The sequence below is a fragment of the Haliotis asinina genome, chromosome 10, assembly GCF_037392515.1.
Source record: "Haliotis asinina isolate JCU_RB_2024 chromosome 10, JCU_Hal_asi_v2, whole genome shotgun sequence".
Taxonomy (NCBI): domain Eukaryota; kingdom Metazoa; phylum Mollusca; class Gastropoda; order Lepetellida; family Haliotidae; genus Haliotis; species Haliotis asinina.
In genome coordinates this window covers 37,971,362-37,994,138 of record NC_090289.1, presented here as the reverse complement: position 1 = coordinate 37,994,138, position 22,777 = coordinate 37,971,362, and the positions used below count along the sequence as shown (strand labels likewise).

Here is a 22,777-nt window from a genome sequence, read left to right as displayed (position 1 = left end):
TAGATTGTTTACCACAAATATATATTGTTACAATTCATTCCTTTTTAGGTGTTGCTAATCAGTATTTATGTTCCATACAATATATCTATCAACTACAACACCTTCCAAATCAAATGTATTCATCACAACTCATCATAAGAATACAAGGAATGCACATATTACCATGTAAAGTATTTTTATACTGGACACAAATAGGGATATTTATAAATTTTGAAATTATGAATGATGTATTTATTCACTGACACACTGATAAAATATCAGTCATAAAATACCAATATCCCTAACTTATTTTGTCCAGTATATATTTGTGTTGAAGACATTGGATAGTTTATGCGTCTTTTCATGCTTAAACAGCAACAATCAACAGTTGCTGCATACACATATCCTCTCAGTATTGTCCTGTATAATTGTGGTAATTCTGCTATAATGAAAAACGATTAATGTTTTCTGTCAATTTGACCAAATATATCAGAACCTAGTAAACACTGTTCTAAGGTGTCTAAAAAAACATGTAAAATGATTTTTCGATTGTGAGGAATTGAAACTGATGGTATAATTTTGTTAGGGTCTGGTAATGTTATCTTTTCATAATTTTCTTAATTGTTTGTTCAAGTACAATGCATACGTTTTTGCCTTACAGTTTACAGTTACAAAGTATCATTACTTTCATGCTTGGTACTAGCCCCGTATAGTCTGTTAGATGGAAATGTTGTTGTATGAAATATTTATTTCTTGAAAGATGTTGCATATTATGTTTACATTTCCTAAACATGCACATAAGGGACATTAAATACATCTCTTCAAGCAAATCTATGGAAGTCGTGTGCTTTATTCATCCTATTAAAGTGATAAATGTTGTGTGTTAGAGTTTGTCGTTATTTCAACTAGATAAAACTCTTTGAAGGATAAGAATGTACATACAAAATAAGAATGGCATATTGATTTTGTCTGAAATTTGTCTTGTAAATGTTGAACAGTCCTCTCCATACAAAACTACCATGTATTGTTATATACGCTTCACAACTGAGTAACACGAGCATGGGTTCAGTTGTAAGTCAGCTGTATATAATATACCAAGCTCATGTCAAGTCCACCCCTATTTATTAACATTATCTCAGATGCTATCTGTATTCGCACAATGGGCCAACTCACTATTGGTTAACGACCTTTTAAATAATTCAAACATTAATCGAGCCGGCAGCGGTCGTGTTGCGAGCCCGTCGAGATTAAAATCCCAGATATCTAATTGTTTTCGTGTAAATTCTTTATGAGACTCCAACGTTCGTTGTACAGTACGAAACCTAATTTGATTGAGATACGGGACAGCGCCGGTTACTAGGAGCCGTGGACAAAACTTGGCCGGATACATTTGTGCGTCAGCATGTGTAGTATCTAGCATTTGCGTATCTTGCTTCACGTACAAATTGCACCGATGTATCGTGGGTAAACTTGTTTCCAAGGAAATTCTCGAAAGATGGGTTTGTATGAAAGTGTTAGTCGCTATTGACGGATTAACTCAGTGTATATCCCTTTGCCACTGGAGAACTAGTAATTTCAAGACTTTCTTATCAAAATTATTTGTTTGGTTTCACCTAAACCAAACAGTTATTTCATATGAAAAAAATATATATATCGTGAGTCAATATGGCTGGAGGGAGCCAGAAGAATATCATTAAAGGAATGAGGGATGTTCCCAAACGTCCTTCAGAAGATGATAATGAAGACGAATCTCTGCCTGTCCTGTCCGAAGAGGAGAGAAACTGCATGAATGCGAAGATGAACCTCCTAACACAATCCACAGACGATGGCATTTCCTTGTAAGTACGCCCAGGCCATAAGAAATGAATAATGAATTTTGTTTCTTAGAATCTCCATAGGAACACTTAGTGATATACCCCTTGACTAACCTTATGTTTGTTTAACTTACTTGTTTCCATTTACTGCAAGTAGTTTCGTATAAGAGTCGACTGAAAGTTTACTGACCATGTGCTGCTTTGACTCGACCGCTGTATATAAGGCAGAATGAAATACGCAAACTATGCACGCGATAAACAAACTTCTAACGACTTCTAACACTTCTAATGACAACAACTATATTGTAGGGACATATTCTTCCCAAAGTTCCCTCGGGGTCCAAAGTAGCGGCATGTGAAAAAATAGTTTCATATCAAGATATTGTTCTCATAACATACGTGAATGAACCTTAGTAACAATGACATTTGTCCGCATGTTGTAACTCAACAACTATATATAATACAGTGATTTATGAAAATAATATATATTGGCAGCGATGAAAAAGGTTAAATAAATAAATCTTTGTTACTAGTGATAGATATATTGGTTGTTACTACAACAGAATAGCCACCTATGTGAATTATAATATGTACATGAAACTGCCATATTCATCGATACGTTTGATATTTTAGACTGTTTGTTACTTTGAACCTTGGTTGCAGTCATGCTGAGATTATTATAGGTGTATATGATTGGACTTAGTTATCGGATGCTGTATCTATGCAAGGGAATATTGCAATATGTATTTTACATTTTTTTTGAGACGGTGGGTGCTACAAGTCAAGTGAACCGTTTAACCATTTAGCATTGTCGGGGACGTGATATTTATACTGGAAATTTGCAAAAGAAAACCCCTGAGGGATATTGGCCTACTTGTCTTTCAGAGAAACATTGAACATCACTTACCTCAATGCATTTACAATAAAATGAAAAACATATTTCTGTTAATACCTTTCATGTCTTTGCTGCATAGGCTTCCTCTACTTTATGTCTTTTAACGGATTTAATTCTGTTTACCACAAGGCGTGTTGTTGGTTATAAACCTAAAATGTAAAAGTTGCACCACCTGAATCCCTAGACGGTTGTTACACAAAAAAGTGTTTGTGTATGTTCTTAACAGTTTGGAGACCAACAATATATTGTATAAACATGCGTATTTCATACTGTTACATGAAGGTAGCTGAATCTGAAATTGTGAAACCATATGATAAACAGTATTTTTGAAAATAGTTTGTCATTGAAGCAGTTGATATGGGCAAATTAGATAGCGCGAACGGCTAAATGCTGGTAGCGACAGCAGAGTAGCGTCCCTTGTTTGATTTCGTGTTGAGGTGCTGTGTATTTTACTTCCGCATCAAATGTTTCATTTCCGGCAATGTCTTTACTATAATGTATTTTACGTATATTAAGTATGGGAACACACTAAAATTTGAAATAGGTCATACACATTGTACCCATGTGGGCAATCGACAAGCGAACGTTTAACCACGAGGCTACCCCACCGCCCCACCTTTGTGATAGATTTAATTGCATAATGATATGCAGTCAGTTTCGGTGGTTGTAAACAATATTGTAAAACACTGACATACCGTCTTTACTGCAGGCTATTCGTGGATGTAGGATATCTACAGTGAAAGATCTTGGAGGTTGTTGTCTTGTCCACAGTTGATATGTCGCTGCCGAACTAGAAAGGAACTGAAAGAATGTTATGGTGGATTTGAAATTTAGTGCAATTTAGACGGAACATTTGTTGACAACAATACACTAGGTATTCAATACCTTGACATTAGACTTTAATTCCGCAAACAATCCACTCATTACTTAACATTACTCCGGAGCATCAAGGCAAATGGTTCATGTACACCGCACCTTGCAAAGTTATAGCTATACGACCGCGATCTGAAAATAATTGAGTTTGGACAAGAAAATCAAGATCTGCGCATTTGGGATACCAAATCAGCTAACGTGACCACACGATCCAGCCAGTATTCTCTCATGGCAAGCATGGGCTGCTCAAGACAAATTTGGTGGCCGCCATATAATTGGAGTATAACTGAGTGTGGCGTAAAACTAAACTCACTCACTGGCAGAAATGGTCGGTATCAGCTCGTCATGTTTCAGAAATGTATTTCGGATAAACAGTGTCCACTTGTAACGAATCGCATTATTAACAACATCAAGGTACGACCACCTGGCTGTCTTGCTATCGGGAGCCCTAGAACATCAACCGGAGAACTTTTTTGACAACCTTGAGAAACTAAGTCTACAGTTGAAGAGGGACAAAGTGAAGATCACCCAGAGTACTGTTAGATCTATTCCACCACCTTCGCCCAGCTACCACCTCGCTAAGGTTGAACAGAGGCAGTTTCAAGTTAGTAAATAACTATTTATGAGTCTTTTATATCTTGATGCAGACAGACGTACATATATGAGCTGTTTGTTTTTAGCATCAATGCATGATTGTATCAAGTTTTATTCATTCAAGAAATTGACAGAACAAGAATGCTACTAACAAAGGGAATATGTTGTTGGTCATTGAAGGGAATGTCTTCCTACTAGCGGAAAGCTGTCCGAATATTGTTGCTGTTTGTCATCCCGCACTGAAAATTCACTCCGACGTGAAATGATGTAAGCATTTCATACCTGGGATTAATTTCCGTTTCTGATACAAAATGGTCTTATTCTTCCACAATGAGCCCATGAATGAAATGCTCGAATGTCTTCCAGAAAATCAGCAATGAAGAGATGAACCGACTCCACGATTTTCCGGAAGAGGGCCTTCAGGAAGATGAGAGATACACGGCGATTCCAAACCTCATGAAACAGGCTCATTGCTTCCAGGTCGGTGGACTTTGGCATCATAGTCTCTGATGTAGCTATGGTATATAAATACGGTTTGCATTATGCATATTCCATACTTTCGTTGTTCTAATTTCCCGGGGTCTGTTTCTATTAAATGTATCAAGGAATTTCTCTTTCTCTGACCAGTAAAACAATGTTTTAGTTATGGTTTAATGCCCTGGCGAACTAATATCCGGATTAACCGTGTAATATCTAGTTGACGGTTTGTGTAGTTTTATTTTTTATGCGATCACTCGTCACACCGAAAACCGAGTTCATTTCATGGAATAGAGACTGTTTCAAGAAACTCATTTTGTATGTTATACTTTAAATTTTAAGCGTGAAATCCATATTAATTAACGTCATGTGCCTAACTGTTCTTGCAAACGTGTTCTCAAAGTCATCGTACATTCCTAGATGGCGGGAGTTGGTCTGTCAATGGAGGAATACACCCGCATAGCTCTGTCTTTGAGGGAGCTGGTCAAGTTGTGGCCGATAGAAACGGTCCGGTTCTGGGGAAAGGTTCTGGGACTGAAGCAAAACTACTACGTAGCGGAGGCGGAATTCCCGGAGGGAGAGTATGAAACTGACATCAGTGATGACGAGGAAGAAGAAGACGACGACCCGGCAGAAGAGAGAGTAAGTGAATTGTTCTGCAAGCATCGTGGAAAGAGACTCAAATGTAAAGAATTCAACCTCTGAATTGTTGAAAGTTCAATTTTGACCAAGCCTACAGTTGTGGTTCTCTTTCACACTAACGCCGCTGTTAATATTTGTACCAAATGCCATTTCATGCTACAAAGAAAGCCTATGCTATGTATGATGAGCTTGTGTTCCTTGTTGTTTTAGGAGGATAGCCTTTTTGATGGTAAGTGTGAATATCCTTTCCAGTTAATTGTTCAGGAAGTAGGCGATGACACTATTTGTTTAATGCAGATGTCAAAGTGCTTAAATGAACACTTGGCTTTTAACATAATGCACTGACGAGTTGATGGCTGATAAAGACACCTTTCATCTCATTTGCTACATTCCCCGTATCATGAATCGTTTTTTCCAGAAACAACAACCATATTGTCTATGAAGCCGCTGTTCAAGCACCCACGTAAAATCCCCAGTGAGCCAGCAGGGACAGGCTTGAACAAAAAGGTGTACTTCGTGTGCTCAGAACGTGAGTTGGGGTGTCAAGTACGGGTTCGGTATCTTTAAGTTGCAAGAGGCAGAGATGATTTCAAAGTTTCAAGAGTTGCTATTGTTATTGAACTACATAGCACCTGTACCGAAAAGTCGCAGTAAGAAAATTGAGACTCAAGTGGAAATCCATTTCACTCTAGAGGCCGTAGGGTTGCCTAGTGGTTAAAGCCTTGGCTCGTAAAGCCGCAGTCCCGCCTGGTTCGATTCTCCACATAGGGGCGATGTAAAGCCGATTTCTGTTGCCACCTCCCTGATTTTGCTAGAATAGTGCTTAAAACGGGTTACGCCCTTACTCGATACACTACATACCAACCCTACCTTCATAAATAGAAATTGTGTGGATTATTAAGCTGCGATGTGATAGCAAAAAAGCATGATCATTATCTCGAATAACATCAGCACCATCAGTTGAGCTTGAATGTTTTCGACGAAATCCAGATTATTATTAGGTTCAGGACAGCCCCTCTTTATAAAAGGAGATAGTGAATATTGATATTGATATCTGCGTCCTGGTATGACTTTAAGTGAAGGAGGTATAATGAAGGAGGATTTCTAAATCTATACGTTTTCTTGTTTTGACTTAGCCTGCCAGCCATGGTATCGTTTACCCCATGTTACACCTGAACAAATTGTAACCGCAAGAAAAGTCCGGAAGTACTTCACTGGATATCCCAACCAGCAGGTAATCTAACACTTTTCTGTAATCACTGTGTTGTACGAGACTACACCGTGCTTTGGTTGGATGACTTGGATGACTGCACATCTGTCTCCATTGCGTAGATCGATGCTCATAATGTCAATCACTCGACTGTCTAGTCGAGACTCAACTATTTACAGTCCACGTTTATATCTGACATACTGCTAAGCGTTGTGGCACCAAGAATCTTGTTTGTGTACCCGTCGTATGTGGTTCAGTCATATTAGCACTGGCGTGACTGTTTAAAGTCAAACATGGCCCTTAATGTGATGCTAGCAATAATCTTGTTTGTGTACCTTTCGTATGTGATCCGGTTGTTTTTGCACTGACGCGACACTTTAAAGTCAAACATTTTCGCGATATGAAAATTAGTTTAAGTTATGAACTGACAACATATGAAATTCGTCGATGTGGAAAACCAGTAATTTGTTGCAGGGCTTATATGATATATGCATTCAAATACGACATAGCAACTCCACTTTGTAGATGGTGACATATCCACCATTCCCGGGTCTTGAAAAGAACTACCTTCGGGCGCAAATTGCTCGGATCAGCGCCTCCACGCATGTTTCCCCCATCGGATTCTTTAAGTTTGACGAGGAGGGGGAGGAGGAAGAAGAGGGGGAGCCGGCGGAGGGTAGTAAGGATACCCTCTCTACTGCTTGGTCAAAACCACAGAAATATGTAATTGTGAATATGTGTAAAATGTTTCATTTTTCAACTGGGTTGATGCAATTCAATCAACTCTATATAAGATTTCCTGTACGTGTATCTTTATATATATGAACAACAAAACTGCACATTTTTTCGAGAAAAGTAGAACCTAAAAAGTCATGATACCATTTGCTGATTTAGAAGGGAATGGACAATACTCTCGGTTTTTTTTCTACAGGTAGGGAAGGGTTCGTGGAAGATCCGGACTTCGAAGGACTGAGCATGAGGGATTTGACAGATCAAGGAATGGCGAATTGGGTCCACCACACTCCCTTTGTCCTACCACAAGTATGGAGCCTTCCTAACTATACGATTTAAAATATATCCAGCGCTTTAGTCAAATATATCTCTGTCGAATGTCGTGTGTTGAAGGGGTGGTGGGGGTAGCCAAATGGTTAAAATCTCCGCCCTTCACCCTGAAGATCCGGGTTCGATTCCCCATATGAATGCATGAATGCATTGTGTGAAACCCATTTCTGTTATCCCCCGGCGTGATTTTGCAGGAATATTGCTAAAGGCGGTGTAAGACCATACACACTCACTCGTTTGTTGAAATACAAAAGGGCATCAAAGATTAATACTCCCCTGGGTCTTTTAAATATATTTCATTCTGCGTAGAAGGACTGTGTTTGGTGTTTTTCATGCTTAGTGGTACTGTTGCTTGTGACAACAGGGGCGGATTACGTGGTACAACCCACTGCAGGGGCACGAAGGGGAGGAAGAGAACGAAGAAGAGGAGGAAAGAAACGAGCCCGATGAACCGGAACCTGAACATGGGCCGCCATTGTTGACTCCGCTGTCAGAGGATGCCCGTGAGTGGGTTTAACTTTTCGAATAATACTATGGTATAAGACGTTCTTAGTCTAATAACGTTTCTTCGGACTTATCAATATTAACTTCTTCAGTAGACTTTCAACATTTTTGTTTGTCACTCACCATATCTGATGATGTATCAGTATGATCTATCTATGTATCCAGGTGTTGTGTCATATATACAGTATGCCACGTGTGCTTGAGATAATGGTTATACATACACATGAGTATTAATTGAGTACCACCCATTTTCATGCTATAAGATTGTGTTTTACACAACACACTGGTCATTCATGACATGGAAACCAAACACTTGGTTATAATTTCGTTAAACGAACCATCTAAAGTGTCAATCCATCAAGTACCAATACTGCTGCTACTTTCGGCTGTAATTTATTGACGGTCATATGGGGGCACTACAAACATTATCAATAATCATGTCCAAAACTATGGTCACACAATGTCTGTGTTCCAACGTACACAAAGTTCTCAAACCAAAGCCAACAGTAATGGTGACATCAGTATTTGGTGTATCCTTCCCTCGCACGGATAAACGCTGCAACCCTCCTCCTCATGCTGGAAATCAAACGCCGAATGCGCATCATTCGAATCCTCTGCCATTCCTCGTGAAGAGCCTTGGGCTAATTCCTGTAGATTTTGAACAGGTGGATCCCTTACTTGAACTTGACGCCCCAGATGGTCCCATGAATGCTCAAATGGGTTGAGATCAGGGCTTCTCGCATGCCAAGGTAATCAGTCAACTGCGTTGTTCTGCAACTATGCTCATTACTCCTCCAAACTCGCCAACGGTCATCAGTAACACGAAGAAGAAAACGGCTTTCATCGGACCAATGGATCCTGATTGTGGTTTTGTCGTTGATTACACTACGCCAAACATTGAGCCTTGTGTCTATCAGTCAGTAAGGGACGTCTGATCGGACAACGTGCTCGGAGTCCAGCTGCCCTGAGCCTCCTTCGGATGGTGCTGGTTGAGAGACGAACACCCACTCGCCATTGTTTTCTGAGATCTTTCGCATTGGTCATCGGCCGGAGTCTCACTAGGCGAATTAGGGCACGGTCATCAGGGGCAGTCGTCTTTCTCGGTCTTCCTGATCGTGGACGACCCTTGACGTAACCAGTGGCCGCATGTCTCCTTACAAGGCGACTAATGACAGTGTGATTGATGTTCAGTCTGGACCCAGTGCTGCGACAGGACAAACGAGCTTCATCCATACCAATAATCTGCCATCAGGCATTTTCAGAAAGCCTACGCCTCGGCATGTCCAAAAAAGTTAAATTTCAGCACTGTTCACTTATTGATGCGTCGATAAAAGCAATGAGAATACTTCATTTCACCTTTTGATCCCTTTTTGTTACAATCGACAATTAGTTTTGGTGATGCTTAATTAATGCTCACGTGTAGACATTATATTAACACATGTTGGTCAGTGGCATACTATGCCAGAAAGAACTTCCGAGTTCGAATAGGTCCCCAGCAACCATTGCTGGTAGTAAGAGGTGGTTTAATGGAAAGGTTCATTACCATCGTATACTACAATGTTGGTAACGATTTATTTATAGAGATTGGAAAGAGTCCAGCTTGGATTGCCAAGGCGTCATCACAGTTTGTCCCAGAATATTCAGTGGCTATTCTTCACTCGAACACATGGCCAGGGGCGTATGCTTTTGCTTCCGATAAAGCCAGGTTAGTACTGATAATTGACCGGGGGTTTGGGTAAAATCAGCTTTGAAAAAGGTAAATTTCAGTCGACGCAATGTGAGGAAACACATGGCACAGCGTAGCGGTTAATCACTTTTGTGTAACCCTTGAGCACGTGAATTGCGGTGTCTTGAACTCTGACGAGGATAAAACCCCCAAATCTAACCAAAGTGAAAACACTTGGAAAGAACGATTTGTCGAGACAGACATATGCTCCCTACAGCACATACCATAAGTTTGCGAATCGCGTTGTATCAAATGGTGTAAAGTGTATACAGACTTGCGAAATTGCTAGCCACCTCCTGAATTTTGACAAAAGTTACAAGTTTTGCCTGTTACTGGTCCGATAGTCTGCCAAAAGTCGCCGCAAATCGTCTCTTTACCCACACATGAACCCAGAAATCAAAATGTCTTCTCACTTTCTAATACAGATAAGCATGGCACGAGGAAGATGCATGAACCATCCTAAACGACTTGACATTTTCATAGTGTTCTTATGGCACAATTACCTTCAAACACCGCGCAAGTTAATCAACAAATCAATTTGCTGCGCTCTTTCGTTCATTTTCACTAACAACCTGTATTCATTTCACAGGTTTTTTGAGAACGTGTATATTGGCTGGGGACATAAAAATCTTGAGAGTTGTTTCGAACCTGCCATTCCTGAGCCCCCGTTGCCCGAGTTCCCAACTGGACCAGAGGTAATTGAAGCGGAGGACCCGTCACCAGAAACAGAGGCTGCTGTACGCTCGGCAATGCGGGAGAAAGAGTTAGAGGCACCGGAAGAGGAAGAGGAAGTTGGAGAAATGGAGGCGGAGGAAGAGGATGAAGTTGATGAAGAGGACCAGTAGGTCACTGCACAGGACCGCGAAGCACATATTTGCTGTATTATAAAGAAGACAGTCTGTGATGTCATCCCAAGTACGTTTAACTAAAATATGAAAACTGAATTTGAATGGGAAGGCATCTATGCATGGGGCATTCCACCAAATCTTATGCACATGCTCCCAAAGAATGTCATCTTGGTCGTGTGATCCGTTTTCGGTGTAGAGTAGCTATTGTTGTATTCTACTTTAGAAAAGAGGCGATAGGTAGCCTGGTGTTCAAGCGTTGGCTCGTCATACCGAAAACCCGGGTTCGATTCCCCACATAGGTACAGTGTGTGAAGCCCATCAGATGTACTCTGCAGTGATATTGTTGGAATGCTGCTATTTGACTCACTATTTAGGAGAATACTAAATGTGCCATAATTCATAACTCAAGTTTTAACACCATGACACTCAACTTGGCAAATACTTATTGACAATTTTGTTTTGAATAGTTGCTTATTTCTGTGAATTGGATGAAAATAAAAATGTTTTTGTGTAACAAATTTACTCTGAAGCCATCATTCATACTGAAATGGAACAGAATTTATCAATTCAATCACTGCCTTAAAACGTTAATGGGAACAAACATACTCTTCATTCTTCAAAAAACGCACTCATAGGTTTGATTCTACCAAAGGTATTAGTCTCTTCTTCAAAACGGCTGGAATTCTGTTTAAATTTACACTGCACTCGCCCTGTTTATGTAATGAAGTGCTGATTCGTGTTTCGAATGTCACTGGAGGATTCCATAGTGCTGTGAATTTGTGTTGCCATACGCCTTAATTCAAGTTTAAACGCTATATTTTTTCTATTCATGTTATATGGTTCTAATTACACGAACAGTATTCTGTGAGTGGAAGAATGGAGATGATCTTTCATTTTCTTACAAAATGAAAAATCTTTTTTTTTTTTGAAGAGTAGCCCCCTTGAGCCTCGGGTCCCTTGTTTTGTCTCGTGAGTTACGTGCGCCGCGCTTTGCACATGTAAACCAGCTTGCCGGAATACAACGTATAAAGAAATAACAGTAGAGGTAACATAGTTCCTGAACAGCTTTCTCTTGGATCATTCGCATCACTGAAAATATACTGATTCTGTCTGAAGATCAGTGGATTATAATCTTTAAACATATGGGTAAGTAGACTTATGTATATTTGGCTGGTTCTAGACACATGCGTTCTGTGGATTGTAATTAGCAGGCGAGCGTTCGGGCACACTGACAAGGGCACGAGGACAGAGTTCCCCTATATTCTTTCTTCCACAGATTAACTGAGGCAACACTAAGAGATTCAACCCTATTTATCGCACTTAATTTGAGGGCTTTTAGTTATTTTGTCAGTCCTGTAGTAATTGTCGCGTTAGGTTTTGCTAATAATACTGGTATATGTCAATATATAAATATTATTTGGGATGGGGGAACAGGAGGAACTCCGGTTTTAGGTTGCTGGATTTGTGTCTTTGTTGTTCTGCCAGACCGGTTAATGCATGTGAAAGACATGTACATATTATATAAGTCAATATCGAACGACATCGCCAGTGTCAATAATTTGACCCTTATCCAGTGGATACTTTTCAGGATGTTGAAGTATATGTTATTGTTAATGATATTCAAGAATGATATACTTCTAAGATGATACCATGCATTGGATATTCTGTTCCCAAGCAATTTATGCTTGTCCGCGATCGGATACATCGGATTTTCCTAATATCTACATCAATGCTTGTTCCTTTAAAAGGAAAGAGCGTCTTGGGGAGCCTCTGAATTTGCTCTTTATAATTACTTATCAGCTGTAATTAGATGACATTGTGTAGAATATGACAGGTGAATGACACATGGGTGTGCAGTACGAAACATAAGGCCTGAAAACTGGAGTAATGCCCCTTGACAGGATGAAACTGTCACGAGTAGGGTAGCCCTGTGGTAAAGGCGTTCATGCCACATGGGTCCAATGTGAGAAGCCCATTTCTAGTGTCGGTATGGCCTGTGATATTTGTGGGAATATTACTAAAAGCGGTGTAAAACCAAACTCGCTCCTTCAAAAGACTCATGCGAATCTTCAATTCTCAGTTACATACATGTTAGGAATTTCCCTGAAATTCATGAAGAATGACATTGTATACAGGCATTCAAGTATAGTGACGGAAAATAATCAGAGAGCTGTTTTATCAACATCAATATTGTCAGACACCTGCATTAGCGCAATGGCGAAGTCGTTTTCCCTTGACAGCACAGTCGTTTCATATCATTAACGTGGTAAAATGCAGGTATGAGTGAATATTTGTTGTGTCTTCATGCATACGCAAATATGACATCTTTTGTTATGTATCTAACAGTCCATTAGAAGTGGTAAACAGGTTTTATTAGACTGGAATTAATTTAATCGAGATTAGAGTATTGTCTGCAAACGTTTGTATTCCCCAAAGAACAGTCTTTGATCTTCCACAGAGGATATGGAGAAAAATTCTTCTGCCATTCTGCTTTGAAATATTCCATGTATAAAAATGTCTACAATACAGTTAATGGTCCAGCGTGCAATGTACAAAGTAGATATAAGAGTAACAATTTAGCGCATAATGAGGAGCCGACTTCATGGTAGGGTCCGAAATTAAAACCAGTACGATATCATAAAGCATCGCACGATTAACACTCATACTTTTGACTACTTTGAAATCACGTATTAATGAGTGCACGGATATTGATAACAGGATCGTTGAAACCTCCAAGCAAACGTGTTCCCAGGGTGCTGGGTACTCCGCCTGATTGTAAAAGTGATGTTGCGAAACAGAATTACTACCAAGTCCTATACATCCTTGGTAAAGAAGTTTGATTTTATTATGTCTACATCTTAATTAAAGTGATGACATTACGTACTGATGATGTATTGTCAATAAGATTCAAATGCTGTGAAATATTATCCTTTTGGGAAATGATTGATTTTCAGTGACCTCTTTATATTGGCAATCTCTCTCGCTGACATTTAATACTTCATGATTTTTGTGAATGAGAGCTAGTCATTGGCATAAACATTGAAACGGGTAGAAACACCCTTTAGTTTGGAATTAAAAGTAACATTACTATATATTCGTTTAATAAATAATATTCAGAACGGTATGCTTTCCTTGTTACAACGATATTCTGTTGACTCCCATTTACGTTGTGGCTAGACGTTGTGATACGACACTTCTACGTCGCCAAAGGTTATTTGATGCAGTTGTATGTAAGTTTTCTTAACGTTCTATTTAACTGATGCTATGTATGGTTTAACGGCGCTTTTAGCAATGTTCCACCCGGGAGTTCTATTTAATAATAGTTGAAAAGCTTTCCAGTAGTGGACAGGGTGTACGAAACAAAACAGAAATTCACTTCTCGGTCAATTTGCATGTTGTTTTGGTCATGAGTTTCCTGAAGTTGTAGCTGAGTAGTGAAGAAAGGATCTCAAAGTTAACCATTTTACACAAAACTCTATCGTAATAAACTTTCTTATTACGTTATGAAGAGCCGATAACGTTTCGTCAACGTAAATTTGCAACGTTGTACGTTATGACATAACGATATAAGATGACGTTGTGACAACGTTGTCTCATGACTTTACCGATCTGGCCAGAACCTTCCCACAACGTTGCTGGTATGTCTGATATACATTTATCCTACCTGCATCTACATGTCTTCTCTACAACCTAACTGATACTGTAGAATATTTGCGAAAGTGTTGTTTTCGTGAATCCAGACCTTCACGAAAGCGTGAAGAATACTTCCAACGGCATAACCTTATATAACGGTGTTTGTAAGTCTTCCATTTCTTGGTACCCTGTTTCTAAACAAGATCGCAACCATGCTAAATAACAGTCTGTTTCACAGTTCTTCAACCGCATCGTAGTCCGTTATACCATCCTGCACCGCTAGAGCCATCAATGAAGCGAGACCAGATTTCCTTAGGTTTGCAATCGCCTTCTTAATGTGACTTAGTAACAGTATTCAACAACCGACTTTACCCTCACTACAGTGTATATGAATCACTATCAAATATTAATGATGAAAGGTGAATATAAGGTGAGCGATCCCACCCGTCTCTTAGCACCTGTCACAAACACACGCACATATTAAGGAAATGGTATAGGTTTGTATTGGGAATTAAAGCACCATTTACTGTTTCACGATGACCATTCACTGATGTAGAAATACATTTTCGATTCCATAATTTCATAATTACACGACAAAGAGGTACAGTGACATTTATGAACGAATGCGAATATTTGTCGCGTACAAAGTGAATGATGGTGACAGGCCAAGGATGATAATCTTGTGTGAATCAATAATCCCAAGCCGGGCGGCAGAAGGATGTAACGGCTGCCTTAATATAAGAAAGGCAAAGCATGGAATCCACATGACGAAATCTCTGTTTGTTAATTCTCGAGGTTAGGTAATATTGGGTTTTAAGGTAACGTTAAAGATTATTTCACTTCTGGAGCGAGACGTGTGTATGAGTGTGTGTGTGTGTGCACGCGCGTGCGTGTGTGTGTGTTTGTTTGTTAGCAGTGTCAACAGCCAGTTCCACTTAATAACACGGATATCGCAGTCCGACAGAGTATAGTGAGTTCGATCCAACCAGTCCTTGTTTGATCCACTTGATACCGAGCACTAGGCTAAGCAGGATTGCCTACTTAGTTGTTGATGGCGTTCTTTGAATTTTGTTGCCAAGTGTCCTATAATCAGCTGCAACCGAAACGTGAGGATTTACTTTTACCTAAAATATACCCTGCAACTTGAAAACAACCCTGCGATTTCGCTTGGATCATTAATTCAAATTCAAATTGTTCAATGTTTGCTTCGTACATAAGACCTTCACCACAAAATTCAGGTAGCTCTTTGCTCATCAACGTAATGTCGATATTATATGTCATCTGCTTTTGTAGTCTGATTGGATTATCAAAGTACAGCTCGGATATCGTATCTGAATAAGGGTTTCTTGAAGTGTTGGTTGACAAGAGGCTTTCCCACATAAGAGTCTCACCATCAATCGTACGTATCCACACGATGTATTCCCGAGGTTGCCTCCCTTTCTCGAAAGCCCCGAATGTGTATATACCATACATCCACACATCATCACTACTCTTAAATGTCCTGTCATCTGTACTGAAGTCCGAACTTTCCCATGTCTCCCCATCAGGTCCGTCATAAGGCGGGCAGAGATAAACCTCAGGTTGTTTGTGCGATTTGTAGAGGAAAACATCAATAAGTGGATCACGTCTATCTTGGACGGGGAATATACTACTTTCACAACCAACCAGCTCATGCACAACCATCTGCTCAACGTGTGTCAGTACCTTTGAAGGAAACACGCTTTTGAGAAGAAATGACTGCTTCATTTCGGCAAATCTGATCTCATACAAAGATTTATCCAGAACAGCACGCATATTTACAGGAGATGCTTCCATGGACCTTCTCTCGCATTCTGCTGCAGCCCAACTGAGTGCAGCGTTAAACACCTGCTCAGGTGTGCTCACTAGATGGTCTGAGCTTACCACTTGGAACCAACATTCGTAACTGATCTCCCTTAAACTATCGGAAGTGAGACTGAGACCATCGTTTAGAAGAATCACCAGAATGACGTCCTCGTGAAGATCCTTCCGGTTCATTATATGCACGCCCTTACATGCATTCATAGCGGATGAGGACTTCCCGTCCAAGCTCTTGGAGTGAATCTGTTGCCCTGCTGCTGCCAGCTCTTGCGAGACTGCCACCATAAGCAATACTACGCTGTTCCACATTCTGCAAGGAACATAATGACCCGTTTTGTATTTGTCAGAATAAAGTATTTCCACATTTCCACACCCAGCATTTAATAAATACTGGAACTGGAATACGCAGTTCCACTGCGTGGCACACAGCAACCAATACAACAATCTTTGATCCGTGTAACAGAAATACGAAGTCCCATACTCTTCAACTGATACAAGAACTCTGACATATGTAACTGGAATCGTGCAACTCACAACACCAATACTATCATGTGTTAGGATATCATATTCCAGTTAATGTTTGAATGATTGTTTGTAGATGTGCTAGATCTGACACACGTTGACCTTCCTTTTAAAACTAAACTAAAGCAAAACTAAACAATTATACATTTTTGTTATAGCAGTATAGTATAGATCAGACTCTTTGAACTAATGTGACTTTGGGGCTCATGTTGTTGTGCGTTGCCGAGAAACCTGATGTTTCCGATTCAACATCTCGATACCAACAACAGACGCTGTTTGAACTAAAATGCAAAATGGTTTTACTATGCTTCAGTTCTTTCCCACATCGACTCCATTTGCCATCATTTCTATGTATCTCATTATGAAATGCTAAGTAATGGATGTCTTTACCAAGCAGCTACCAGCCTCACCTGGTGATGTGGCGTGCGGGATCCAGAAGTCAGTTTGAAGAAGTGACCATGACGTTGTTTTCAGCAAATTATGCAGATCCATTGATCTATCTGCACAGCTTGGGCATGTCTGTGTAGCTCATTTTGCGCAGTTCTCACCGTATAAAATTCAACACGACAGCTTGCACTGTATGTATTGACCTACAGTTGACGCGAAGGAGTAAGTTACTAAGGTCTTTGCACGAATGCGTATCTGTGATTGACATCTGGAGAAGTATGGTTTGTACGTTGTAAGTATGTTGTAACTGAGTTCCGTTTATACGTTGGTTCTAGAGTGTAGTTGATGGTATCGTCATTTGTGAACAAACATATCAAGAAATAATTACAGATGGGTTGATGGAGGGTGATTCGATCGCACATACAGATGGTAAAGAGAGCAGTGATTTAATGAAAGAATGAAAGGATTGGATGGGATATACAGATTTGGTGAGCGAGTTTGGTTCAACGTTTCTTTAAATGTTTCTAAGTTACATGGACGGACAACTGATACATGTCTTAGATGTTCATCTGTTAGCTTACATTACCCGTGAAGGTCCAGGGTAGAATAGCAACCCATGCTTGTTGTAAGAGGCGACTAACGGGATCGGGTGGTCAGGCTCCTTGTCTTGGTTGACACATGTCATCGGGTCCCAATTGCGCAGATAGATGCTCATGTTGTTGATCACTGGATTGTCTGGTCTAGACTCGATTATTTACAGACCGACGTTATATAGCTTGCGTAAAACTAAACTGACTCACTCTGATCAGTTAGCTGAAGTCTACGAGCACAGTACTGACAGTCTAGAAACAGGATCTGGCAATACGTCCCTTTGTTGTTTAACGCCTCACCTCGCTGTATTCCAGATTTATGGCAGCGGTCTGTTGGTAGCTGCGTTTTAAACAGCCAATCCAGTGATAAACATCATGTACGAAACTGTACGATGACGTGTGTCAACCAAGCCAGCGAACCTGACCACCTGATCCCGTTATTTGCCTCCTCCGACAAGCTGGATTGCTGGCAGGAACTTCTGGCAATATGGATATGTAGTGAATGATGAGGACGGAGGAACATTGTTTACATATGGGGTCCAACAGAGTTAAGACAACCCTGAGCTCTCAAGGTGCCATGGTGCTTGATTCCTCCGTGGTGCATGAATGACAACAGTGGTACCATATACATTACATGTACCGTCATTAAGCAAAGTTCAAGTTTCATTAAACTATTCTTACAGCTCGCTAACTGGGAAAATCAATTGATTTTGTTCTTGATCAGCAAATATAGGTCCTCTTCAGCTGACTGTTGCTCAAGGACGGAAGGATATTGGTACGCTGGATGTTGGCATGCTAGTGTCACTGGGATTTGACGGGGAACAGGTCGGACGACGAAAGTCGACTTTTGGCCGCCGAGCTCGTGTTTGGCACTGCAGAAACATGGAACCACACATGGCTCCCTGGTGACGTGGGTGTGCCTCACACATGGCTGTAAATCTGACATTGTGAGGTCCAGACAGAACCTGAGTAGACAACGGTACATCACTGACATCCAAGTCGGGGTTGTTGTACCACATTTCGATAACCATCCTCTGAACACAGCGCCAGTCTTCATGGACGGCAATGCTAGGCTACGTTCCATTGGAGATTTCAATGGGCGCAAAGTCGTACCTTAACTTGTAGCAGCTCTATCTTGGCTTACTCATATAGCATGATTGGAACATTATGGTTATGAGTCGCAGAATACACTAGAGAGATCTTCCAGGACAAACTCGTGAGCAAATTCTGGAACAAGCCATCTCTTCAAAATATAATGCCTCAATGTCAAATTCCACGTCTTCTATCTATGAATCAATGTAGAGGTGGGTCGATGATGTTATTGTAGTTGACGGCGGTCATCAAAGATAATGACATTGTACTCTGATGTGTTATTTATGGAGGATGGGTCAACTTAGCTTGAAAATGACTGACCATGTCAACGTGGTACGACCATGGTTATCAGTACTACAAAATGAGTCCTGGATTTTTGCCGCGTCCGCTTTTCTGAATACACTGAATACAAGTGTTTGTTCTTTGTGCGGTTACATGTAGGTTTGACATTTAATTATTCATTGAGAGACAATTTATCCCAATAGCGAGTTAAACACGCCAGCATGTAGCTGGAATATTTAAACAAGTAACATAAACACGTGTTGCCATGGAACTGTAACAGTTACACACTTCAGGGACGTGCACGCACTCCCCCGGCGTTCGTCTCAGTGTAGTTAGATAAGAGACGAGGTATTCACCTGGCTGATAGTGATGGCTGATTCTCATCGGGATATAATCGGAGTCAGTAAAGGATGAGCAAGCGCACATGCATAGCTGCAACAATGGCAATAATGTGCCTCCAGGTAGCCAACATCAAACGAATGGCGTTTCGCTTATGAAGTTTTTGAAGGGATCGATAGAACTCACTGATAATTTATTTAAACAGTTTTACCATTTTACATTTTAAAAAACCTCTACTAGCATAAACATTCTATCACACACTGTTCAAAATTCAGCTCCCTTCCAGGACGTGTTTAATCGTGTAAGGTATGGCGGATGGAACAAGGGGTCTTTTGTTTTCCCAAAGTAGATGAGGTAAAATGAAGTTAAACTACGGTTTGGGATTATTTGCTTAGTGAGACGTGTACGTTCGCATGTGTATCAGTCTTTACCGATGCCAGTTTTATAGCGCTACTGAAAGAACACTCTTCATGTTATTATAGATCCCCAGTTAAACGCGGTATACTAACATCAAGCCGACCAGACCTTGTTTTTGTCATCAGAATACCGAGCAAAAGGCAGGGTAACAACAAGTATCATTTCTTAAGGTTACTGTATAACCCGGAGACGTGTCTAACCACCGACCATTCTACTCGCCGAACATTCTATCCATGTTCTATCCACTGAACCACCGAAGCTGAACAAAAGGTAGTATACGGTATATTATCTTTATGAGTTAATCATTATTTAGCGTGCTTTCCAAGAGAGCCTGGGAACAGGTAATAAAAATAACCCACGACTGTGCTTTGGGTTTAGTTTTACAAGGTTAAGACCTATCAATACCAGAACCAAAAGTGATCAACAAACGGTAATGAATGTATCTTCAAAAGCTACATAAACACTGAAACATCTGTTTGTGGTATTTATTGCAATTTAATTTGAAATAATTAACCTGAAATAATTTCTCGCTATATATTCACAGATCAGTTGCAAACAGCGTTCATGTTAAATGAAATACAGCTAAAACAGGTAACATTTATATAATCCAACGCATAGGGGACGTTGCCTTGAAGGGTCATGTTAATGGAAATCGAACATTAACTGGACAATTTCTGTACTGGTTAGCAACAGAGGCCGAAGAAGAAGCGTCGAGGGGAGCAGTCTGTATCAATCGTAGGTATTTTGCTTAGATATAATCCCCCTCTGTGTATAGACACCTCACACTCACACTCACACTCACGCTCACGCTCACACACTCACACTCACACGCACACGCACACGCACACGCACACGCACACGCACACGCACATTCACAAACCGTGTTTGTCGCAAGATGGTCTGGCCAAACCATAGACTATCTAAGCATTGTGTCTGTTTGTTGTTACTCCTTAATTCCACTCGTCATTGGCTTCATCACTAGAGCTCTTCGTTGTTTTAGTTCCCTGTTGGCCTCTTCCAATTATGTACCACTTGTTTATTCTATCACATGCTGCTGTTTAATGTTAATCCGCTGTTTCTCATAACATACCATGTAAAGCTTCTATTTCGTTGTATTCACATTTAGCTAGAAAACGATGTAAGAATCTACATAACAACGTAACAAACAAGAAGTTGTAATCCGTAAAACTGTATGTTTCATTTTTGGCGTGTCTTCCTCACTGCATTTAACACTGGATTGTCTGGTCCAGACTAAGTCAGTCCATAGTCATGTAGCTAGAATAATACTTTGACAAGCAAACCACTAAACAAACAAGCAACCATAAAATTATCCATGTGCCTGTACTATTACTGATAAGTGTCATCGTAAATTCTAGCTTAACACACAATTCTTAATAATGTTTGAACCTCTAGTATGAAAGTGTGTAATTTTAAAAAAAAAGACAAACTACCCTTGAAAGATGAACTGACGTATGTACACCAATACTCACAGTGACTGATGTGCAAATACTGACTATCTGTTAGTAGTAACTCATGATAGGCTGAGAAATGACATGTACACAATGCGAAACATCTGGTCCGGCCGACGTAGGGATTTAGAAGAGCCACCCCTTATATTAATATACCAAGTGACTTCTACCCAGCCGGCGGATTTACTTCATTAGGGTTGTATTTCTGAATGGCTGAAGCAAATATCCAAATACCACTCGTGATCTTCAGATACCACTCGTGATCTTCATTTTTCAGTCTCTGTAGACTCCTGATTTCTTGCAGCTTATTAGTGTGTATCAACACCCGGTGTTCAAACCGATTAGGGACTGTGGAGTAGCCTAGTAATTAAAGCATTCGCCCATCGCACTCAAGACCCAGGTTCGATTCCCCACACAGATACAATGTGTGAAGCCCATTTCTGGTGTCCGTCGCCGTGATGTTGTTCGAATATTGTTAGCAGCTTAAAACTCCCTCACTCACCGACTGAACACCTTTTCTTATGATGTACACAAAAACAGTCCGGTCCAAAATGGATTCCGACGTTTATTTCTTGCCGTGTTGGACATATATGACACAGACCCATCATAAGAACAATAAGCTGCGAGAATACAAAAAGCTGAATCGTGTTTGTTCAGCGATTTGATATGCATAATTATATGAAGATCGCATTGTCCAGCAGAGGCTCTCAAAGGTGTGCAGAGTCGCTTTCAAGCGTTCGATGAATCACATATAGATTTCAGGTAAGAGCTACTGGTGTGCATTGTTCCGTTATGTCCGCGAGTGAAAGAGCATTGTTAGTGTCAGTAATAATTAAACATTTCACGATACACCATCGTCTAGCTATCCCCATGACATTTGACAGAGGACTTCGTGTGTACAGACTCCCCTCCATTAGAAACTTTCATTGTAGCTGTTGCACTAGCACAAACATTTTGTAGGAAAAACACTCCCGGGGTAAGTTTTTTATCCTGATTGTCAGGTTGTATCAGGAACATGTGATTTAACTAATGACATATCTTCACATGTTTTGATTGCTATGAGCTTTTTAAGTTTTATTTGTTCAAGCTGTGTGTACAGATGCAAGGCAATACGATGTATTTGTAGAGAGGGTTTGACAATGTCAGGGCTTAAGCACGTGTTTGAAGGTCGTTATTGGAGAAAAGTGCGGAATCATTAACTTATTTTTTTTCATTTTCTTTCCTAAAATTGTGTATCTGATGTTCCACGTTGTCAAAACAGACTGGTTCATCAGTTAGAATGGGAGATATATCAATGTATAAATGTATATATATAGTTATCACTTTACTGAAAGGATCCAGGAAGGTAAGTGTTGCGTTGTTGGGAGTATATTTAGAAATAGGCACGGGTCTAAAATATGTTCGTTCCGATACCAGTGTTTATCGAGATATACTAATACTAAAGATGCGGGGAGGGTCAGTTACTGAAATCAAGTTGTATGTTTGGTTACCTGATTGTACAGATGTTTATTATACTATGCGTATATATGCTTAAATACGTTGTTACAATGCGTGTGATTACAAAACTAGAAACGAACAGGCTT

The 22,777-nt window shown here is 40.2% G+C and overlaps 2 protein-coding genes across 2 annotated transcripts; one reads left to right on the top strand and one right to left on the bottom strand.

Moving 5' to 3' along the window:
* The first annotated feature begins 1,644 nt into the window (after positions 1-1,644).
* Positions 1,645-11,047, top strand: LOC137298472 (radial spoke head protein 6 homolog A-like). The gene is made up of 12 exons (XM_067830750.1): positions 1,645-1,817; positions 3,976-4,165; positions 4,522-4,635; positions 5,053-5,274; positions 5,485-5,503; positions 5,693-5,803; positions 6,411-6,508; positions 7,010-7,163; positions 7,416-7,525; positions 7,911-8,049; positions 9,632-9,755; positions 10,366-11,047. The coding sequence occupies exons 1-12, from the start codon at positions 1,645-1,647 to the stop codon at positions 10,619-10,621; spliced, it is 1,710 nt and encodes a 569-aa protein (XP_067686851.1). The 3' UTR covers positions 10,622-11,047.
* A 4,299-nt stretch (positions 11,048-15,346) lies between these two features.
* On the bottom strand, positions 15,347-16,405 carry LOC137298342 (BTB/POZ domain-containing protein 6-like). The gene has a single exon (XM_067830556.1). It carries the CDS (start codon positions 16,403-16,405, stop codon positions 15,347-15,349), a length of 1,059 nt encoding a protein of 352 aa, XP_067686657.1.
* Positions 16,406-22,777: the final 6,372 nt, after the last annotated feature.